This window comes from Haliotis cracherodii, unplaced genomic scaffold, assembly GCF_022045235.1.
Source record: "Haliotis cracherodii isolate W230 unplaced genomic scaffold, xgHalCrac1.p SCAF_17, whole genome shotgun sequence".
In the NCBI taxonomy this organism is placed as follows: Eukaryota; Metazoa; Mollusca; class Gastropoda; order Lepetellida; family Haliotidae; genus Haliotis; species Haliotis cracherodii.
The window spans coordinates 10,392,242-10,412,774 of NW_027266272.1; the positions used below are offsets into that span (position 1 = coordinate 10,392,242).

The following is a 20,533-nucleotide window of genomic DNA, read 5'->3' on the forward strand; positions in this document are numbered from 1 at the left end:
TTTTAGACGTTTACCACTTCGATGAAACCCACGAGCACGGGTATGGTGCTGACAAACCTTGAAACATAATCAGGGCAAACCCACAATCATAGGTTTCTGGCGTGGCCAAGGGAAGCAACTCTGCACAGCGAATCACAGCGCCTTAGACAACTGGGCCACCCATGCACCCTCCAAACTGGATGTTATTAATGTTCTTATTTTTGTAAATTCTGAGGAACGGGGGAATTTTTAATTCAAGTTGAAATTTTTTACTGACATTTGCTGCAAACTTGGGGCCGAATATTGGCCTCTGAGCAGGTCTAGATAAGTCCCTCAGAAAACTACTTTCTGATTGGCAAATGTCGACTGCCTGTTAGTCATTTCATTGGTCAGTCAAAGTTTGCAAAAGGTTGTTCCGACATGACCTGTAATGGGATGTCCTCAGATCTGTGTGTAGAGGCAGCAAGCAATCATATCTGATTTCATGAGACTGGTGCGCTACAGATTAAGAATACATTCAGTATGATTCAAAACAGATTTATCTGCAAGAGTATTTGTGTTATGTACAATGCTTGCTCTATGTACTCGATGATACAATATGTACAACAATGGCGGGATGATGTCACGATGTCTTTCTTGTCACCTTTAAGATCTCCCTTGGCACACCTGTAAAGAAAATAAATGTTGAAATCGTAAATGTAATAAATACAAAATTGTTGAATTTATCCTTTTATTTCCTGTCATTCTTTACTCACGACATCTCCCAGTAAATATAGGAAAAGAAAAACTTGGTAGTCACAGTTAACAGCTACTTTTTAAAGTTCACAACTGCTCATTCTGATACTTAGGTCGTACCTGCCCATACTAGGGCTGGGAAGGGTAACCCGGGTACTCAGGATGGGTGGGTACTGAGTAGGTCCCAGGTACCCACAGGACCCGAGGTTAGTCAAGTGATATATTGTTTACAAAAATGACAAAAATTATCTAGAACTCTATGGTTACACTATAAGTCACTAATGTTCCCATTTCTTTCTGACAATGCAGCCATTCCTTCTGACTTTTATATGTTTGAATAAAGATAAAACTTCATGCAGTAAACTTCAGTATGCATGACCAGATCGTTTTATATGTGCACCTAAATACATTTTGCCAGGGCTACAGTCAAACTATGCCCAATCAGACATTTTGTACCTATCTCTTGAGACCAACAGCGGGTCCCCGGGTTTGGTCGGTTAACAGAGGGGGTGGGTACACGGGTAGTAAATCTGGACTCGTCCCAGCCCTAGCCCATACTAACTTATACTAAAGTTCACACCTGGTCATCCTAAATAACACTTAGGGACTGGTCATTTATATATTGGGGTGGGTTGGTGAGATTGGTCTTCGGATTGTGATATTTTTTTGCATATGGACCCCTCTCCCTGAACCCCCCACCCCACCTCTATAATATATTACCAGTCCTTAATTTCAAATATGGTCATTCTAAATTTTTACAAACCTGTAGAGGTTATGAATTCTCTGATGAAATCCTCCTTGGGGCACTTATTGCATTTTCCTGGCTCAAGAAAATCTACATGACATAGTTGTAACCATTTTCCTTAATAAAAATTGTTACCACACAAAAAACTTTGTTTTTGTCTGATATACGTCCACCCTTATGGTGCCTCACCCTCCACGGCGCGTCACGCCAAGGGAAGCAACTCTCACCCAAATCACTTTCCATATGTCTAATGCTGACGGAATGTGGGGTGGCCGTGCCCCAAGGAGGATTTCATCAGAGAATTCATAACCTCTACAGGTTTGTAAAATTCTCTTTCAGATTAAATCCTCCTTGGGGCACTTATTGCATCAAGATAGACTCCTAAAGATAATCTAGGAAGTGGCATCCGTCAGCAACAAGCGTGCATAAATACATCGTATTTTGATTATTTCAATGAATAAACAAGAGTTCAATAAATGGAACCAACCTTATCGTGAGGCACCACCGTCGAAAGGCGGGGGCTGGAGACAGGGCGTTATCGACCATACACCATGAAAAGAGCCATTCTTTGTGGCTTATCATATCGAGAACTCGAGACACACACACCCCCCACCCCCCACACTTTTTTTGAACAAGTGATATTGGGGCACAGATCACGAGAGCCTATAAACCCGCACAGAGCTAGGCCAGAGGGTCCCCGTAATCGAAGGAGTGCATGTGCAAATACGATGATTATCGAGTGGTAATGGCTGGTATTGTATCGACCGTAGAAGATAATATCCGGACCGTTACTGAGCAGTGTTATAACCGGTCCGGGCGGTCTAAAATCTCGAAGGCTCAATCGGCTAGAGATGTAGAACTTTGCCCAGTTCGGAGAACTGACTGACCAAACCGAGCACGCTCGCTTGAGTGTTTGTCGAGTTGGTAATGTTTGATGAACGTGCTCGGCTGGCTCCAAATAGCCGCGGAGCAGATCTCCTCAATGGGCAGAGCCGCGGCATACGCTTGTGTCGTAGCCACTGCTCTAACCGAATGAGCCTTCAACTTGGTAGGGGGGTCCCTGCCTTGAAGTGTGTACGCCGTACATATAGTAGAGACTATCCACCTGGAGATTGTTTGTTTGCTCGCAGGTGAGCCAGCCTTCCTACCGCCATAACAGCAAAATAGTTGATTATCCTTACGGATACCCTTAGTTCTGCTGATATAGGACTTAAGGGTCCTGCGGACATCCAAGACATGAGCATGTCTTGTAGTGGTCCCCGACGAAGAAGGCTGTGAAAGAGCAGGTAGCTCAATAGGAGCCGTCACGTGGAAGGCGTGTGCGACCTTAGGACGGTAAGAGTCCGGCAGGCGAATACTGACCCTGTCCCGGTGAAAGACAGTTAGTTCGGGATCGGCTGACATTGCGTGAATGTCGCCTACCCGTCTGCCGGACGTTACCGCCACAAGGAACGCCGTCTTCCAGCTCAACAGCTGAAGAGAGAGAGACGACAGATCCCGAAAGGAAGGACCGGACAGCCAATCAAGAACGATTGACAATTCCCAAGGGGGACTGATCCGCCGGACAGGCGGTCGGATCCTGTCCACACCTGCTAAAAAACGCTGCACTAATGGGTGCGCACCCAAAAGTGCCCCGTCGACGGGGACGTGAAAGGCAGCGATAGCTGTAGAGTACCCCCGGACTGTCGATGCGGCCAGGCCGACATCTAGTCGCGACTGGAGGAACTCAAGTACGGCTACGAGATCTGCAGAAAAGGGATCTGCAATCCCTCTATCGACACACCAGCGCGCATAGCAGGCCCATCTATCCTCGTACTGAACGTTTGTCGAATCCCTCCGCGAAGCCAGTATTGTGTCTGCAACTCGTGCAGGAATACCACTCTCCTGGAGGCGATTCCGGACAGTGGCCAAGCCACCCACTGAATCCTGGGATTCGGGTGGAGGGCCTCGTTCTGGGATAGGAGGTCCGGTCGTAAAGGTAATAGAACAGGAGGCTGAGCCAGAAACCTGAGTATGACTGGAAACCAACTCTGCGCCGACCAAAGGGGTGCCAGGAGCACAAGTAGTCGCGCAGGCTGAGTGGCTAGCTGAGACAGGACCTTGGAAATCAGAGGTACTGGGGGGAATGCCCACAGAATTCTGTCCGTCCAATCTAGCTGGAAGGCGTCCGGTGCCACCGACCTCGGGTCGGGGACTCGGGAGCAGAACGTTGGTGTCTGGTGATTCACCCCAGACGCAAACAGATCCACCTGGAACGACCCGTATAACTGGGAGATAATCCCGAATATCCCCGGGTCGAGCCTCCACTCGTGAGGAGCGAGGATCCGGCGAGACAGAGCGTCCGCACGGACGTTGTCTACCCCCGGGAGATAAACAGGTAGCACCCTGATAACGTGTGAGTCGCACCATAGGAGGAACTGCCACGTCTCTTGGAGAAGCGACGGAGACACCGTTCCCCCCTGCTTCCGGATGTAAGTCATCGCCGTTTGGTTGTCCATCTCTAGACGCACCACTTGGCCACGAAGCAGATCCAGGAAGCGTTGGAACACCAACCTGACCGCTCTCAGTTCTAGCACATTGATATGCAGTTTGATCTCCTGCTGGGACCATAGTCCCGAGGCAGTGTGATCGTTCAGAACGCCTCCCCAGCCGGAGAGTGACGCGTCTGTTTGAACTGTGAGAGACGGCACGGGAGTGTCGAGGGGGAGCCCCCGGGACAGATTCCCGACCTCGGTCCACCACTGAAGGTGTGCATTGAGCCACTGCGGAGTCTCGAGAACAGTCTCGAGATCTTCCGAGTTCACCCAAAGTCGACGGAGCGCTTGTTGAATGGGTCTCATTCTCAAGCGCGCCCGCCAAACCACATCCACTGTCGCCGCCATGTTGCCCAGTAACTGGAGCCATGTACGAGCAGTGTGACTGGCGGACAGAAGGAACTGGGAAGTAACCCTTCTGACCTTGGTAATGCGATCTTGTGACAGAGATACAATTCCGCTCACCGTGTTGAAATTCGCCCCTAGGAAGACTAGATTCTGAGTAGGGCTCAGATCTGACTTCTTGAGATTGACTATCCACCCTAGAGTGATCAGAATATCTATCACTTGTTGTGTAGCTATCTGACTCAGGGATTGCGATAGAGCTCTTAGTAACCAGTCGTCGAGGTACGGATGGCAGAACCGACCTTTTGACCTGGCCACTTGGGCGGGAATCAACATCAGCTTGGTGAACACCCTCGGGGCCGTAGCGATCCCGAATGGTAGAACCCTGAACTGATAACACCTCCCGTCGAAAGAAAACCTGAGGTATTTCTTGAACTCGGGGTGTATGGGTACGTGGAGATAGGCGTCCTTTAGGTCTATTGACGTTAGCCATTCTCCGGTCTCGACAGCTGAGATCACCGAGCGCAGTGTCTCCATCCTGAAGGACGGTACCTCTATAAGTTTGTTCAGCCTTCTCAGATTGAGAATAGGCCTGAACCCTCCGTCTTTTTTGGTGACTAGGAAATATGTCGAGTAGAAGCCCTCGCTTTCCTGTCCCACGGGAACCGGTTCGATCGCAGCCTTCATAAGAAGTGCGTCGACCTCGGCACGGAGGAATTCCGCCCTCTCTAGGGTAGCAGGCACCGGAGTGTGCTTTATCCCGGAGAAGGGGGGCGGATGGTGTTTCCACCGAGGCAAATGGCCATCCCTTAGAGTGGACAGGGTCCAGGGATTGGATGTGACTGTCTCCCATTCCTGCAGGAATAGAGCCAGTCGGCCGCCTACGGGGACATCCGGCTTGAGGCAGTGGACCCCGGCTGTCGGCAGTTCGATAACATGCGACCGTGGGTCCGCCCGGGGCACTTCGGGCGCTAATGGGAACCCGATGGGTTCCCGGCCCCGCGAAAAGGCTGCTGGCCTCGACCAGCTGCCCTGCCCCGGCCCCTGCCTCTCTTGCTCCTCCCGGCGCCCTTACCTGAAGGAAGCGGCTGCTTCCAAGCAGGTGCAGACTTCTGACCCGGCGCATCAGCGTAGGAGGAAGCAAGTGGAGAGGTCCGCTTACGCGGTTTAACGCATGGTACCTCCAACAAGGCCTTAGAATCCTTGATGGAGGCATACAACTGTGCGGCCTCTCGGACCACCTGCTGAGCCCCAGGGAAGAGGGTGGCACCCATCTTATATGGCAAAGCAAGTAGATCCTGGCGTGTGGAAGCCGAGTATTTGGATACCGACATCCACAGCCTGCGCATGCCCATGACTGCGCACATCATCTGCGAGGCACAGTTACGAATAGCGTCCCTGGCAAGATGACTATGTACCTCCGTCAGTTGCGCGGCCAACTCCGAAGAGTCGGCCGGCCCCTCTCCCGCTAACTCCCTCTGTACGGCCGACAGATAAGCGGAGTGTACGGACACCCGGAGCTGCTGACATGCGTTACGATATTGCTCCTCGAAGCAAACGTAAGCAGCCTTCAGCTCCGTACCGCACGCGGGAAAGGGTGGCAACCGCCGGCCCTGCTTGACCTTAGCCAAGTTGGGGGTCGAAGACCCCCCCAGGGTAACGGAGGTCCAGACGCATTCGTCCACCACCGGTACCTCAAAATCACCATCCTCTGCTAACGGGTACCGCTTAATAAGTTCGGGCAGGTCGAACTTCCTGCGGGCACCCGACAACAGAGGATTGATAACTTCATGCACCAATGAGGACAGAATACGGAGCCGCACCTGGGGCGCCTTGCTCGGAGCAAAAGCGTCCCCCGGAAGGCGGAACTCAGTCGGATCCGACTGGGGCATAGGCGCAGCCACCTGAGGCAGTACCTGGACAATCTTGTCCCGTACATGCCTCAACGAGGAAACGAAGGAAAATGTTCCCGAGGTCTCCGAGTCGTCTCCCCCCTCCTCCATCCACTCCTCCTCTCTCGATTCCGAGCCGAAATTAATCGACTCTTCCCCGAGAGAAGAGGCAGACGAAGTCGGAAGGGGACGCCCGAAGGCCTGGGCCTTCGCATCCCCGGGCTGCACCCGGCCCGAAGCCGAGTCCCGGTCCCGAGGTGCCGGGGGTTCAAGGGAACCCACCTGGCTCTGGGCTAGCAATCCGCTAGAGGAAGCCTCGGCCTCGGAAGAGGCGTCTGGCTCCGCTAGGGAGAACTGTGCGTCGGTAGTGAACGGGCCAGTGCCCGCCACCCCTCCGCTGGGGAGCGACCTCGAGCCGGCGCCGAAGCCCGGTCTGAGATCGTCCCCGAGACCAAGTGGCCTGCCTCGGCCGACGCCGGGCATATCACAAGGTCTCGAAGCCGCGTCCAGCGCCGACAACGGGGAAGGCTCGGTCCGCATCTCCTCTCGGAGCTGAGACTTTACCTCCTCCATCATCGACGCCATCTGCGACCTCAACAAGGCAGAGATGTCTGCCAAAGACGGTGCAGGAGAGGGTGCAGTGATTGTGACGGGGACCCTAGAGCCTTCTCCCCCGGCCCCCGGGGAGGGAGCGGAGGAGACAGTCTCAGCTGGTTTTTTTTCCCCTTCTTACTTTTTTAGATGGGGGGGGGGGGGGGGGGGGGGGGCGGTCTTTGCCGATCTAATGTCCACCCCCGCCTTCAATAGACCCTTAAAGTGTAAGAGGTCCACCTTCCTCTTTTTTTGCGCCCGTGGTGTAAATGCAACACAGATCGGGCATGACCCATCGTCATGCCCGTCTTCGGCCAAACACTTTATGCAAGTATCATGCCTGTCTTGGGGGGGAATCGAAGCCGAGCACCCCGTACACAGTTTGAAGGTCTGTAAAAAAGACCGTAATTTTTGAGTTTGGCGGGAAGGGTAATAAAGTGTATCAGTGCGATTGAAAGATCGGAAAGATACGTGCATAAATTGTGCAACTAGAAGCAAAGGCGTAATTTAGAATGCGATTGGTAACGCGATACTAATAGCCAATGTCGTAGTATAATTATAACACCAAAGTGGGCGTGTTACGCGCGAAGGTGTAAAAAACCCGTAAAAAAGGTAAGTGTAATTTAAAAATAAATAACACACCACCTTGGGTTTATTAAAGGAAAAGATTGTAGGCTAAAGCCCGATGATATAACATTAAAAAACCCAAGCCGTTTTTGATGGCCCTGGTGTTACATGTATCATACGTGGCACTACAAAATGGACGCTACTACGGCCTTTGTTTTCAAAGGTATCGTACACGTGTCACATAATTACAACTTTATAACTTCACAATGCGATGTATTACGCCTTTGCATGAAAGAAATGTACCATACATACAGTTTGGTCTGCCATGGTTCTTGTACGAACGATTATCTTGTACTTTGTTTTGTCTTGAAAAAAACAGCACGTCTGTCTTAGTCAGATGACATAAGGAAAGTGATTTGGGTGAGAGTTGCTTCCCTTGGCGTGACGCGCCGTGGAGGGTGAGGCACCATAAGGGTGGACGTATATCAGACAAAAACAAAGTTTTTTGTGTGGTAACAATTTTTATTAAGGAAAATGGTTACAACTATGTCATGTAGATTTTCTTGAGCCAGGAAAATGCAATAAGTGCCCCAAGGAGGATTTAATCTGAAAGAGAATAATACTGTTCTTACCTGCTTGAAAAATTTCCTAATGATGTTCTAGCCTGTTTTAATTTACCACCTGTTCTCGCATGCTTGACAAACAATGCTGATTGTGTCCTCACACGCTTGGTGAACAATGCTGATTGTGTTCTCACCTGCTTGACAAACAATGCTGAATGTGTTCTCACCTACTTGACAATGCTGAATGTATTATCACCTGCCTGAAAAACAATGCTGATTGTGTTCTCACCTGCTTAACAAACAATGCTGATTGTGTTCTTACCTGCTTGACAAACAGTACTACTTGTGTTCTCACCTGCTTGACAAACAATGCTGATTGTGTCCTCACATGCTTGGCGAACAATGCTGATTGTGTTCTCACCTACTGGCAAACGATGCTGAATGTGTTCTCACCTGCTTGACAATGCTGAATGTGTTCTCACCTGCTTGACAAACAATGCTGATTGTGTTCTCACCTGCTTGACAAACACTGCTGATTGTGTTCTCACCTGCTTGACAAGCAATGCAGATTGTGTTCTCACATGCTTGATAAACAATACTACTTGTGTTTTCACCTGCTTGACAATGCTGAATGTGTTCTCACCTGCTTGACAAACAATGCTGATTGTGTTCTCAAATGCTTGGCGAACAATGCTGATTGTGTTCTCACCTGCTTGACAAACAATGCTGATTGTGTTCTCACCTGCTTGTATCTCCAGACACACCTGGCTCGTGAAGACATTCCCCTTCTTGAGAAATGCCTCAAACAGTCGGGTTCCCCCTCCAACACCAAAGTAGGTCGACTTGGCTGCTAGGTAGCTGGATAGCGTTCAGGAAATAGCAGCGACATAACATAATTGCACAGTACATCGTTATAACACTTTTGCAGTGTTTGAAAATAAGCATGAAAATCAAAGGATCTTGGGAAAAATCTTGGGAAGATGGCGACTAGTGGTTGGTAATGATTACACACAGGGTTCTAACTGTCTAGAGTCTAGACATGGACATGAGCACCAGACTGGAACATAAACCCTCTTTATAGAGGGTTTCATATGAAACATCAGCTGATCGAGGATACATGGTTCCACCCTGCTTGAGGAGTTGCTGGAAGGCCTGGTAAAGCTTGCTGTAGTTCCTGGTGTTGTAGATTGTCTCCGCTGTGAGAATCATGTCATACCTGGAACACAGAGGCTGGGAATAATGATGCCCTACAGGGCCCACCATTCAGTATTTATTTTTTAGGTGGTTCCTGGGATCTTTAAGACACAGCACAATTCTTTTCAATCAGAACTTTAAAACATACAATTTTTTCTCTGTTATGTGGATACAAATAAATGTTTTTGTAAGAATATCCAGTATGTCCCTTGACTGATTTGATTTTATTCTGTTAATTTTATTTTTTAAATGAGCACTTTTGATTGTTTGTTGTTTAACACCGCACTCAGCAATATTCCAGCTATATATGACGTGACCAGACAATCCAGTGATCGATATGAGCATCCATCTACACAATTGGGGTACGATGACATGCATCAACCTAATCAGCGAGCCTGACCATCCCATCCCATTAGTCATCTTTTACGACAAGCATAGTCACCTTTTACAGCAGGCATTGGTTGTTGAAGACATATTCTAACCCAGATCTTCACGGGTGCAGCATTTTTGGGAATACAAGATATATTTAGAAAAATCCTCCCACCTAATATCAAATGGTCCTCCCCTAAAACAAGGGTGATGCTGAAGTCAGTGATGTTTGAGATGTTATAGTAGGCTACTCTTCTTTCATCTTTACCGTGAAACTTGAACAATTCTTATTTGCTGATTTCTACAAAAGTCTGTGATGAAACATGACATCAAACCTTTAAATATAAAGATATTCAGTCTCTTGTATGGTATTCCTGCATAATTGTGGTCTAACAGCTTAAATTATTTCAGTCAAAAGTTCCAAATGAAACTGCATCAACTCACCGTTTTGCTTCTTCCTCAGTGCAGATGGTTGAGGGGAGAGAACTCCAGTCTCCAGAAAAGAATCGACACTTGCAGTGTGAACACTTGTTAAGTGCAACATTTGGAATTGTGATATTTTCAACCACTTCAGGGTTCTGCAACAACAAGAAATCAGTTCAGACATACACACCATGAAGACTAGATTGCTATCACACTGGGGAACAACAGGCCCAGTCTTCTAATGCTGCAAATTGCTTTGCTTACATGTGTTCCTTGGGCATGCCAGAAACCTATGATTGTGGGTTCAAATCCTGATTCACCCCGACAATCACAAAACTGGTTTTATGACACTCTATAATTGACTGGGATAATTTTACCTTATCCTGACTCATGCTAATAGCTTATTTTTCCTTCCTGAACTGTGTTCCCAAAGAACAGAAAAAACAACTCGCCTGAACGCACCCTGGAATTCACCAAATTGGACCATGAGCAGTTGCACAACAACAGACAATGCCTTCTAGAAGATAGACCTTCCTACCAGTACTCACCCACTATCACAGACTTATTGTCCCATAACCAATGACTGAGAGTCCATGTTCCCCTGTTTAACTACATAATTCAGAGGATGAGTGAAAACGATTGTGTTGAGTTTACGACCTTCTCTTAACACTATCATCATTTAATGAAAACTATTTTCCATAGTTAACTTTACTAAATCCACTTTACTCTTTCCCAAGAAGGATGTGATACCCCCACATGGATAGATAGAAGAATTAAAATTATCATGTTCCCGAAGGGTTAACTGAACAGATCTCAATCTGAACCACGCGCACAGGTGGAACCCACCACCTTCCTTGGGATTCAAGCAATTAGTATGAGTCTGGATAAGGTAAAATATGTATTTTTTAGAGTAAAAATATAATTTATACTTATCCTGACTCGTACGCCGTCCCCTCTTTCACTGTGTTTTGGACATAATGTAAGAGAATGAAATGAGAGTTACAAGTTACCGGTCTGGTTACATGGTTCCAATGAGCATGCACAGTTCAGGGGGGGTGTTTGGGTGAGCTTTTTTTCCTGTTCTCCGGGAACATAATTCAGGAAGTTTCCACTACCTTTCGGAAATTAGTTGAGATAAGCAATTGTTATGAGTCAAGATAAGAATAAATTTTATTATTACTCTGAAAAATACATTATATAGTATTGAGGTGTGGTGCATTAGCAGTTATTATCAAGTATAATACAATTTTTAATCCTAATATGTGATATTTACAATATGTAAAACATTACGGTCATAATCTCCTTATCATATAATGTCAAGTCCTGGTTAGACTCGGTCCCTAGCAACTGATGCTAGGCAACCAAATGGATCGGGTGGTCAGCCTCAGTGACTTGGTAGATAGCACGTTCTCATACAGTTTGGATCACTGCTCACTATATCAATCACTGGATTGTCTGGTCCAGGTTTGATTATTTACAGGCCACTGTCGTACAGCTTGAATATTGCGGATTGCGGACTTAATAAGTGCACAACTCTGTCAGGGGTGGTTTTTTTAACAGGGTTCTAATAGGGTAAATACCGTAATAGGATAAAAACATCTGAGGACGGCATCTTCAGCTATTTGCAACAAAGCACTGACATGTCACATTGTGAACTAGCAATCAGCATGAGGCAAAGACTATTATGCTTGTTGAGAATTTCTCAAAACTAGTTCCCTGACACACATGCCCCTGGGGGAAATATTCCCTCCACTTACGTAATCCTGAAAGTGGACCTCGGCCGCTTCCTTGTGCATGGCCGTGAGTCCTGGTAGTCCCGCTCCACATCCCAGCTGAAACACAGCCAGGAAATATAACCTCAGTCTGCTACACACAGAATCATGTGAAGATCAGACATCTTACTCTGTTACATATCTCTCCACAGCCCAGCTGAAACACAGCCAGGAAATATAACCTCAGTCTGCTACACACAGAATCATGTGAAGATCAGACATCTTACTCTGTTACATATCTCTCCACAGCCCAGCTGAAACACAGCCAGGAAATATAACCTCAGTCTGCTACACACAGAATCATGTGAAGATCAGACATCTTACTCTGTTACATATCTCTCCACAGCCCAGCTGAAACACAGCCAGGTAATATAACCTCAGTCTGCTACACACAGAATCTTGTGAAGATCAGACATCTTACTCCGTTACATATCTCTCCACAGCCCAGCTGAAACACAGCCAGGAAATATAACCTCAGTCTGATACACACAGAAACTTGTGAAGATCAGACATCTTACTCTGTTACATATCTCTCCACAGCCCAGCTGAAACACAGCCAGGAAATATAACCTCAGTCTGCTACACACAGAATCTTGTGAAGATCAGACATCTTACTCCGTTACATATCTCTCCACAGCCCAGCTGAAACACAGCCAGGAAATATAACCTCAGTCTGCTACACACAGAATCTTGTGAAGATCAGACATCTTACTCTGTTACATATCTCTCCACAGCCCAGCTGAAACACAGCCAGGTAATATAACCTCAGTCTGCTACACACAGAATCTTGTGAAGATCAGACATCTTACTCTGTTACATATCTCTCCACAGCCCAGCTGAAACACAGCCAGGAAATATAACCTCAGTCTGCTACACACAGAATCTTGTGAAGATCAGACATCTTACTCTGTTACATTGCCTCTCTTCCTGATGATTTAAGAACACCAATCTATGACCACCCACTCTAAATGATTGAGAGAGTTGGGTTTAACACCACTTTCAATAAATAGTATTTCAGTTATAGCACAGTGTGCAAGCTAGAATGGAGGAAAGTGATGCAGTCCTTAGACCAGAACTCGAGATAAGCTACATACTTGCGTAAAATATGCATGAAATAAACTGAAATATGAGGAAAAATTAAATCCTAGCATATCATTTGGTTGGTTGGTTGGTTTGTTGTTTAACGCCTCACTCAGCAATATTCCAGCTATATGACAGCGGTCTGTAAATAATCGAGTCTGGACCAGACAATCCAGTGATTGATATCATGAGCATCGATCCACGCAATTGGGATCAATGACATGCATCAACCAAGTCAGTGAGCCTGACCACCTGATTCCGTTAGTCGCCTTTTACGACAAGCATAGTCACCTTTTACAGCAAGCATGGGTTGCTGAAGACCTATTCTACCCCGGAATCTTCACGGGTCTCCTAGCATATCAAATTCGCAACAAAAACTATAAATCAGCTATTGAAATGAAATTAATGTGTATATTACATATAGTAGATAAAATGATTGCATATATTTCAACTGTAAGATCAAATGATTGTGTATCAGCCAATCGCTGAATTCACTTACCGGCAGTTACATTAGGAAAAGCTCCTGCGACCAACATACTGATCGATGCCAAATGAAAAGCACATTGTGCTTAGTCAGTGTACATGGTGTACCCATATTAAAGTACTCACGGAAATGAACAAAAACTGTTTTTCTCAAGTTAAAAATCGACACAAAGTGTTACGTAGCTGTAAATACGAAATAACAAAACAACTGGAAAAGTACTAGTCTGGATTTGCTAGTTTGAATTCAGTGAACAACACAAAATGTACTTTACAGGAGGTAATTTGTCGGCACTTTCAACATTCAAAAATAAAACTAAGTCCAAATTGACAAAGCAGAAACAGACTATAGGCATTATGCACCTGTTCTCACCTGTCGTCAAGGTGTCATAGGTCACCTTGATCTACTTACACCTGGTTATGCCCTGTTTCACAATAGTCTGTTTTATTCACATTTTTACCCACTTTTACGTGTAAAAAGGCATAAAAACATTTGATACGCTGTATTTCTGCCACAGCCCAATTAGTACTAATTAAGTTGTTTGAATATTTACATATTTTGTACATTAACTGCATTTATTTAAGATCTGAGGTCGAAAAACAGTTTTTTTTCATTTCTGTGAGTACTTTAGTTGCTGATTGGTAATTAAAACAATAGCACCTTTCTTACAATTCCTCACAAGCAGACGCAGACAGGTTCACTTCTATTCACATAGTTTCAAATGATTCACAGGGATTGTTACGAAACAGATCTTAAGTGAAATACCCAAATGTCAAGAAATAGGAGGGTATAAAAAAACTTCTGGATACCCAATCAAAATTAAACCTATGGGTAAAATACCCAAATAACCAAACGCTTGGTATCTCAGTGGGCTAGGTTGCGTAAAAAAATATGTTTCTCAGGCACTTTTTTCTCAAAAGTGAGGAGGACTTTTGTTTATTTAATATTGAGAAGAAAATGATGACGGAGGAACACTTTATCATTTTCCAACCAAGACAAACACAACAGGTCACTCATTGAAATCGGCTCTTTTAACACAATGTTAGTTGACTGCTTTGTAAGAATTTTTTTTAAATATTTTATTCAATGAAAAACAATGGCTCGCCGAATTTAAAAGTGACACACCAATGTCAAAGAAACCTTAGCATTATAAAACTGGCTAGACTAAAATCTAGTCTCTGAAATGAACATATCGTACATAAAAACAGTTGTTCAGTTATCTTAATCAAAATATAATAAAAAGGAGCCCAGTAACTCTCTTCATTTTCAGATACTGCAGTGATCTAGACTTGCCAAACATTATAGACTTGCATGGGCTGTATTTGATATATATTTGTATCAGGGTCTGTAAGACAGACTAAAAACTGGCGTACATCTGGACTAGTACGAGCAGCCAAATACACACGCATGGATATGTGATATGAGTGAAACAATTTTGAATGCGACATTAAAGCCTTTTCCACATCACATTACCTCCAACTTCTGATGCCAATCAAAGACTTCACAAGCTCTTACCTCTAAAACACGTAACCCTTTACAGTCAATATTGTGATTGATGAGAAACTCGGCTAAATCTACACCACACTCCCATATCTTCAGGCCACCTGAAACAGTGAGAGTGAGAGTGAGTGAGTGAGTATGGTTTTACGCCGCTTTTAGCAATATTCCAGCAATATCACGGCGGGGGACACCCGAAATGAGCTTCACACATTGTACCCATGTCGGGAATCGAACCTGGGTCTTCAGCGTGACGAGCGAACGCTTTAACCACTAGGCTACCTGCTCGCCCGTGAGAGTGAGAGACTGGCTTAACATCACTTCTGTCAGTAAGGCAGTTGCCCGACACAGTCGATGCTCGTGTGAAGCAAGTCCAAAGGAACTCGGGTCTTACAGATTTACAATTTGAGTGAAACCAACGAGCATGGGTGCTGGCCAGCCATCAAGCAAAACAGGTACTCCAAACAACGATCAGCTAATCCTGACACAGCTAAGAGATGCAACTCTGCATAGCAAATAGCAGCACCTCATACAACAAAGTCATTTATTTTTTATATGAAATATCAACATTTTGAATAGCATCTTTAAGGATCTTGATAAAATGTTCAAGCTTTAAAAATATTTACTCTTACTTTCAATAATGATGACTCCCTGAATAAAATCCGACCTTGGGAATGTCGGACATGTTTATTTGATAAACAGGGGGGTTAAGTTTGGTATTTCTCAGATATTCTCACAATTTTCATGTTATTGGGACCTTTTCTCCCATTTCTGATTGTCATTTCTCTCACACTTTTGAATGCGATCGTTCAGCCATTGCATCATCTGCGCTGTACAGCTACATCTATGGGGAACAACTCACTTGACACTTCCCTCTCAAAATTACGACATCATCAAGTTGTGAGTGCATGTTCGAATCTCCAGAAATGACGTCATTATAGATCAATGTTTTATCGTGAAGTAAACCACGCTTCCTTCTTCATTGTGATGTATCTCATAGCTTTCTTATATTGTAGGGTAACTAATTCCCATTCTTAGTGAGGTAGGTAATGATGACAGGATTACATGTGATAACTGACAACTGATTACTGACAACTGTACTCAAATCCTTCCTTGAAAGGTCCCGGTTCACCCCATGCTCGTGGGTTTCACCAAAGTGGTAAACGTCTGAGACCTGTATCACTTCGGGCTTTTCTCCCACATCAAGCTGACTCACTGTGATATAACTGGAATACTCTTAAGAGCGATATCAGTGGTTGATTTTCTTCAATCTGACAATGAAATTCCCATCTATAACAGGCCTAAGGCTTCGGAGCAGGTGCATTTATATGGGATCAATTAAAATCTTGAAAATGCACCAGTCTGTGACCCCAACAATCTTGCCTTGGTCCCCAAATTAAATTTAAAGTTTCCTGGACACACCAAGGTAAATCACTAGCTTCCCCACAGCTATGAGACTGATTATATACTACTCAAAAGAAGTTAAGGACCACCTGATCTTTTTCACATCATATAGTTAATCAGTCATGCTTACATTGATATCTTGCTTATTAAAGACATTACAATGTTTTGGTTGCTATGGTTACCTTCATAAACACCAGGAACAAGATCAGACTCAGCTGTAACTTGGAGCGCCGAGCTGCTGACGTTGACATCTTGTTGACGGATCACTCGAAATACAGCACCACATATGTTGTGTTCAATTGAACTCATATCACTGACATTCTGAAAACAAATTGTAAACTTCTGTCATGATTTGAGTGAGTCTGTGAATGGATTTGTGATAAAATAGTCAGTAGCATCATCGTGTCATTGTTTTCTGGGCAGAATCTGGGTTGGACTATGGAAGCATCTTGAAGTGCCATTTTGGAAACTGTAATATCAAGGAAGAACGAATTGATAAATGGGTTTCAACTAGGGCTGGGACGGGTAACTCGCGATCGGGTACTCGGGTCGGGTGGGTACTGAGTAGGACCCAGGTACCCACAGGACTACCCGGACCCGTGGTTAGTCACGTGATATATTGTTTAATGACAAAAATTATGGTTACTCCATGGTTACACTACAAGTCACTAATGTTCACATTTCTTTCTGACTGTGCACACATTCTCTCTGACTTTTATGCTTGAATAAAGATAAAACTTCTGTCAACTTCAGTGTATGAATGACCGGATCGTCTTATTAATAGTGTACATCTGAATACATTTTTCCATGGGTACAGTCAAACTATTCCCAAATGGACATTTTTTACCAATCTCTTAATTGGGACCTACAGCAGGTACTCGGGTAGGGTCAGGTGATAGGGGTGTTGGTACCAGGGTAGTATATTTGGACTCGTCCCAGCCCTAGTTTCAACTTACTTTTTTTTCAGCCAATGCTAGTACCTTTATCAAGAAAGTGAATCTCAACTTCTTTATTATTTCAATGCAACATTTCAGTTCAAGCTTATTTAGGGAGTAGGGAGATGTTCTCTCCATGGCCTTATAACACACACAACATTAATCGTCACAGGAGGCATCGTGCAGCTAGCAGCTGGTTCGTATGTTCCTTGGCGGAAGAAGGTCAGAGTGACCTCCCAGAAAGGCATGATTAACAGCTGGTGATTATTTCAAACTGTTGACTTCTTCAACCAATGCCAGGACTCACCTGTTCTGGGTTCCATGAGATTTCTTGTGAAGGGAGAGCTTTAGTATCGTCGTCATCAGAGACAAAGTTATCAGCATGTTCTCCATGAGCTAAAAATGAGGCAAAACAGTCTATTTATAATTACTATATTTACATTTTATAGTTTGACCCACAGCTTACAACACAATTATATCATGTTATATCGATGTAATAAGAACCCCACTCAGATATTTGCTAATATTTTGGCCTGTGAACAATCCCAATAAGCACCCTATTCCGATTGATCAATATACACATGACTTAATTATTTGTGTATAATACGCAGTTGTGTGTTATATGCTCCCTTAATTATGGGCAATTAAATTCTGGAAAATATATCTGTCATGTATAATACGCACAGACTTTTCTTTTGTATCATTTCAGGCTGCCAGCATAAAACACACAATTTACAATCTTTCAAATATTCTAATAAGAGCCCCCTATTTCTAATATATCGCTGCATGCTTTCCATGTTACATAACATGTTCATTTTGGTAATGTTGCACACCCTAACAAGTGGGAGGGTTTGAGTTTAATAAAGGATATTATCACCAGAGACAAACAGATTAAACATTCAGAGGATTTCTTGATTTGAAAGAAGCATATTATTAACAGTTTAAACTTCATTAATTTTATATTAATCTGCAATACATTCAATAGTTAAGTTGTAATGACATTGGTTTGAAACAAGATATACTTCTAAATCATGGAATAAATGCAACACATTTGCAAAACTTATTCAAATGTATGACAGTTCTTAAGAACAAATGCAGTAAAGTGCTAAATTCAGAAAACAGTAAAAATCTTTAATTTGTTTTATAAATATGAACTGTCCTCAATAGTCTGGAGCATAATTCAATTTTGGTGGAGACTTTGTAAATTGAGTGAAGTTGTGTAAAATTAAGATATTGTCTCTGTGCATTTAGCAGGTATTTATTAGTTTCTTCATAAACAGCACATTCAGCAATATTCCAGCTATATAACGACAGACATAAATAATCACGTCTGGACCGAACAATCCAGTGATTGATATCATGAGCACCGATCTTAGCAATAAGGATAAGATGACATGCATAAAAAAGTCAGTGAGCTTGACCACATGACAAGCATGGGTTGCTGCAGACCAAGTCGATGCCTCAGTCACATATACAACGGTTGCCGGACCATGTAGGGGCATCAGTGGGTTTCGGTGTGCAACAGATTTTTGCCCACATCTGTGACACATCGGTGCTGTAGTCATGAAACCAAAGATGATCGGCTGGTGGCTGGAGGGTATCCGAAGGACTTTGGAAAAAATGGTAGGCTCATACCGTCGAGTGACTGACCGGTCATCTGGCGGGAATCGGCCGGTAATCTCCCGATACCTGGATGGTGCTTGTCCGGTGTAAACCAAAACGTGCAACACCCATCCTGGCACCGGCCAATGCCTGGATGAACACCGCCCGTTTCCTGCTCGCTATAAAAGGAGCCCGCTCAGTGCCCGGCTGATCATACTTCGTGTTCGCCGTCGAAATTGCTGCAAGAACTGTATCACATTTCAGCTGATTTTGTAAATTTGCGGAGTCTGAAACTTCGGAGATGAAGAGTTGAAAGGCATAGGTAGCTTCAGGCTCTAGCGTACTGCATACGGAGCCAGGCCAGTCTCAGTGTGAGTGGAGGGACAGGCGTCCTGAAGACATTCTATGCTGCTCATCCCATTCAGCCCATTATATATACTCTGGAACAGGCACGTCAACATGTCCGGTGTCCGATGAATGACACCCGCTCGGCGCCTGCTCAATGCTTGCCCGGACTCCAGTTGGTCACCTTACGACTTGGCTTAATCATCCAGTCACCGGAGGGGAACATGCCGAGTATTGACCGATTCCCGGCAGATGACATTTCAGCTATACTCCGATGACCATACCACACCCATGCACTGCAAAATTTGTCCTCCAATTCCCTCGCGGTCTGGCAGGTGCCTGGAGGGTCACTGGTGGGAGGCTGGAAGATGTGTCCCAGATCCATTACCGATGGGGGTGTGGACCACCGGCCACCACAAGAAAATAACTCAGAGGTATTTTCTTCCGATGTGTCCACCGGGGTCTTCCCGGTCTCAAAAACATGGCCACTGCTCACAGATGATCATCTGACACCCCGTTGGGTATCTCTCAATTTTGGTAATTTTCAGCCTTTTCGATCATCATAAGCTAATCTTTCCCGGCATCGATGGATATGTGACTTCAGTCCCATATCTTCACGGAGATGCTGGAGATAACCATGGCCAGATTGTTACCGTATTCGACGTAATAAGCGCCCAGGACGCTCTCAAAATTAGAAATAGGGGGCTCTTATTAGAATATTATTTTGGTGAAAAAAACAGAGTCGAAAGATAAATTTCGTGGTTTATGATGACAGCCTGAAATGTTTATGTGCGACAGATATATGTTTCCAGAATTTAATTGCCAATAATATAGGGTTCATATAACACACGATTGGGTATTATACGCGAATAGGGGAAAGAAGCGGTGCGTATTATATGCGAATAGGGGTCGGAAGGGGTGCTAATTAGGATTGTTCACTAGCCAATATATCAGCAAATAGAGCGGGGCGCTTATTACGTCGAATACGGTATATATGTTGTATTTGTCGTAAAATAGGATAATCAGGACTTGATTAACTATGCATCATTGTAATTTATATTAGGAATGTTATATACACAATGAAGGCCAACATTCTTTGCTTTATTCGAATCGACATATATCGGAATGTGTTGACTGTCGTGTTAAGTAATTTCGTCAATGAGTGAGTATTTTAATTGTTTACTTTGCAACGATCGATGGTGATTACAATAATTCAGTCTTTGTCACTCCTAGAACTGAATGAATAACTAAAAGAACAAGTCATGTATTTACCCTCGTCATCGATCGTGTCATCTGAAGGGGTCGAAAAATTAAATTTAAATGGCATCGCTTCTGTTCAGTATTTATTATGAACGACAACACGTGTTGAAGTTTACATATGGGAAGTACTTGAAACGAACGACGTGATTGGTGTAAAATCGGGCCTATTAACCAATAAAAAGATACAATAGAAACAACTTGAGCTCGATATGCATACGGA

General features: G+C 44.5%; 1 protein-coding gene across 1 annotated transcript; it reads right to left on the reverse strand.

The window, feature by feature from the left end:
• Positions 1 to 528: 528 nt before the first annotated feature.
• On the reverse strand, positions 529 to 20,410 carry LOC139464366 (histidine protein methyltransferase 1 homolog). The gene is made up of 9 exons (XM_071245895.1): positions 20,326 to 20,410; positions 17,414 to 17,502; positions 16,354 to 16,492; positions 14,786 to 14,874; positions 11,695 to 11,769; positions 9,959 to 10,092; positions 9,069 to 9,167; positions 8,694 to 8,809; positions 529 to 645 (listed from the first exon to the last, which is right to left on the reverse strand). The coding sequence occupies exons 1-9, from the start codon at positions 20,378 to 20,380 to the stop codon at positions 602 to 604; spliced, it is 840 nt and encodes a 279-aa protein (XP_071101996.1). The 5' UTR covers positions 20,381 to 20,410; the 3' UTR covers positions 529 to 601.
• Between the last annotated feature and the right edge of the window lie 123 nt (positions 20,411 to 20,533).

What these genes read in the sequence shown, in the direction of transcription:
- LOC139464366 (XM_071245895.1), bottom strand. Translation starts at nt 20,380, where the DNA reads ATGCCATTTAAATTTAATTTTTCGACCCCTTCAGATGACACGATCGAT. An exon ending in AAGGGTTACGTGTTTTAGAG is followed by an intron (nt 11,770 to 14,785) that starts GTAAGAGCTTGT and finishes GCTGTGTTTCAG; the next exon opens with CTGGGATGTGGAGCGGGACT. An exon ending in CTCAAGCAGGGTGGAACCAT is followed by an intron (nt 8,810 to 9,068) that starts GTATCCTCGATC and finishes AACGCTATCCAG; the next exon opens with CTACCTAGCAGCCAAGTCGA.